General features: G+C 40.1%; 1 protein-coding gene across 1 annotated transcript in view; it reads left to right on the top strand.

Moving 5' to 3' along the window:
• Positions 1–760, top strand: part of ARRDC4 (arrestin domain containing 4) — a gene marked incomplete at its 5' end in the record, with an annotated part of 4,549 nt that extends 3,789 nt beyond the window's left edge. Inside the window, 2 exons of the mRNA XM_010184682.1 lie at positions 168–322; positions 440–760. Of these exons, the coding sequence (XP_010182984.1) occupies positions 168–322; positions 440–496 (212 nt within the window). The remainder of the gene's footprint in view (positions 1–167; positions 323–439) is intronic.
• Positions 761–1,029: the final 269 nt, after the last annotated feature.

The following is a 1,029-nucleotide window of genomic DNA, read 5'->3' as shown; positions in this document are numbered from 1 at the left end:
CTGAGTCACAGTTCTAGTTACAGTAGTTATAGTGCACTCCATACAACTGGACAATAGAACAGTGTTTAATAAACACAGCCTTAATGGTCTTGGATGCTGTAATACATACGTTGTCTTGCTGTGAGTGCATCGTTTGCAATTTGACAGTGGCGTCTCTTGTGTTTCAGCACCACCAAATTATGCTGATGTAGTGTCTGAGGAAGAGTTCTCCAGACATGTCCCTGCTTATCCACCACCAATTGACTGTGAGGAACAATTGTGTTGTCCTGTCTTTGCTTACATACAAGAGTTCCGGTTTCAGCCTCCACCTCTTTATTCAGAGGTAAGAAAATAAACAGCAGGTGGTGTTTTTATTGCCAGACGGCAAAAAAAAACCCCAAAAGATACAGAGAAATGCAAGAATTACAGGGAGTAATTGTTGCCTTTCTTCCCTCTGTAGATCGATCCACATCCAACTGATGTAGAAGAAATTCAGCCTGTTTCATTCATGCTCTGAAGAGGATTTGTAATGAGCATCATTGTGATGAATGTCTTAATCTTTTTGCTGCTTAAGCTGATAGTGCAGCTAGAAAGGAAACGGTTTTGTTTTTCAAAACTTAAGTTTGTGTACAAGAAAGGCAAAGGAAAATGGAGAGGGAGGTATGAGCATGTTTGGTGGTGAAAGAGAATCTGCTGGATTAGTCTGCACAGAAGATACTGTGGGAGCAGCTATGCATGGGATACTTGAGAAGCACCTGAAAATACTGAATGCTTTCTAAAAAGTGGATATACTACATAAAGTACGAGGAGGAGACGGAAGGATCTTCTGAAGAAAAAAGAATTATATTTTGTTTGGAACACTCCGGAAGAATTTACCTAATGCTGTTGAGAAATTTGTAGTAGAACTTGCGTAGTAGAACAGACTGTGGGGTAAGAAAACATTTCCAAAAGATTCCAGTGTTCAAAGGGGCTTCAGTTTTGCACTGTCTGCATCCAAGAAAGGAACACTACTAAAATGTGGAGTGAAGTCTTCACTCTAGCTTAACTTCG

Source organism: Mesitornis unicolor, unplaced genomic scaffold (assembly GCF_000695765.1).
Source record: "Mesitornis unicolor isolate BGI_N332 unplaced genomic scaffold, ASM69576v1 scaffold12375, whole genome shotgun sequence".
NCBI lineage: Eukaryota > Metazoa > Chordata > Aves > Mesitornithiformes > Mesitornithidae > Mesitornis > Mesitornis unicolor.
Note: the sequence above shows the minus strand (reverse complement) of the source record. Positions and strands in the feature narration are given on the sequence as shown.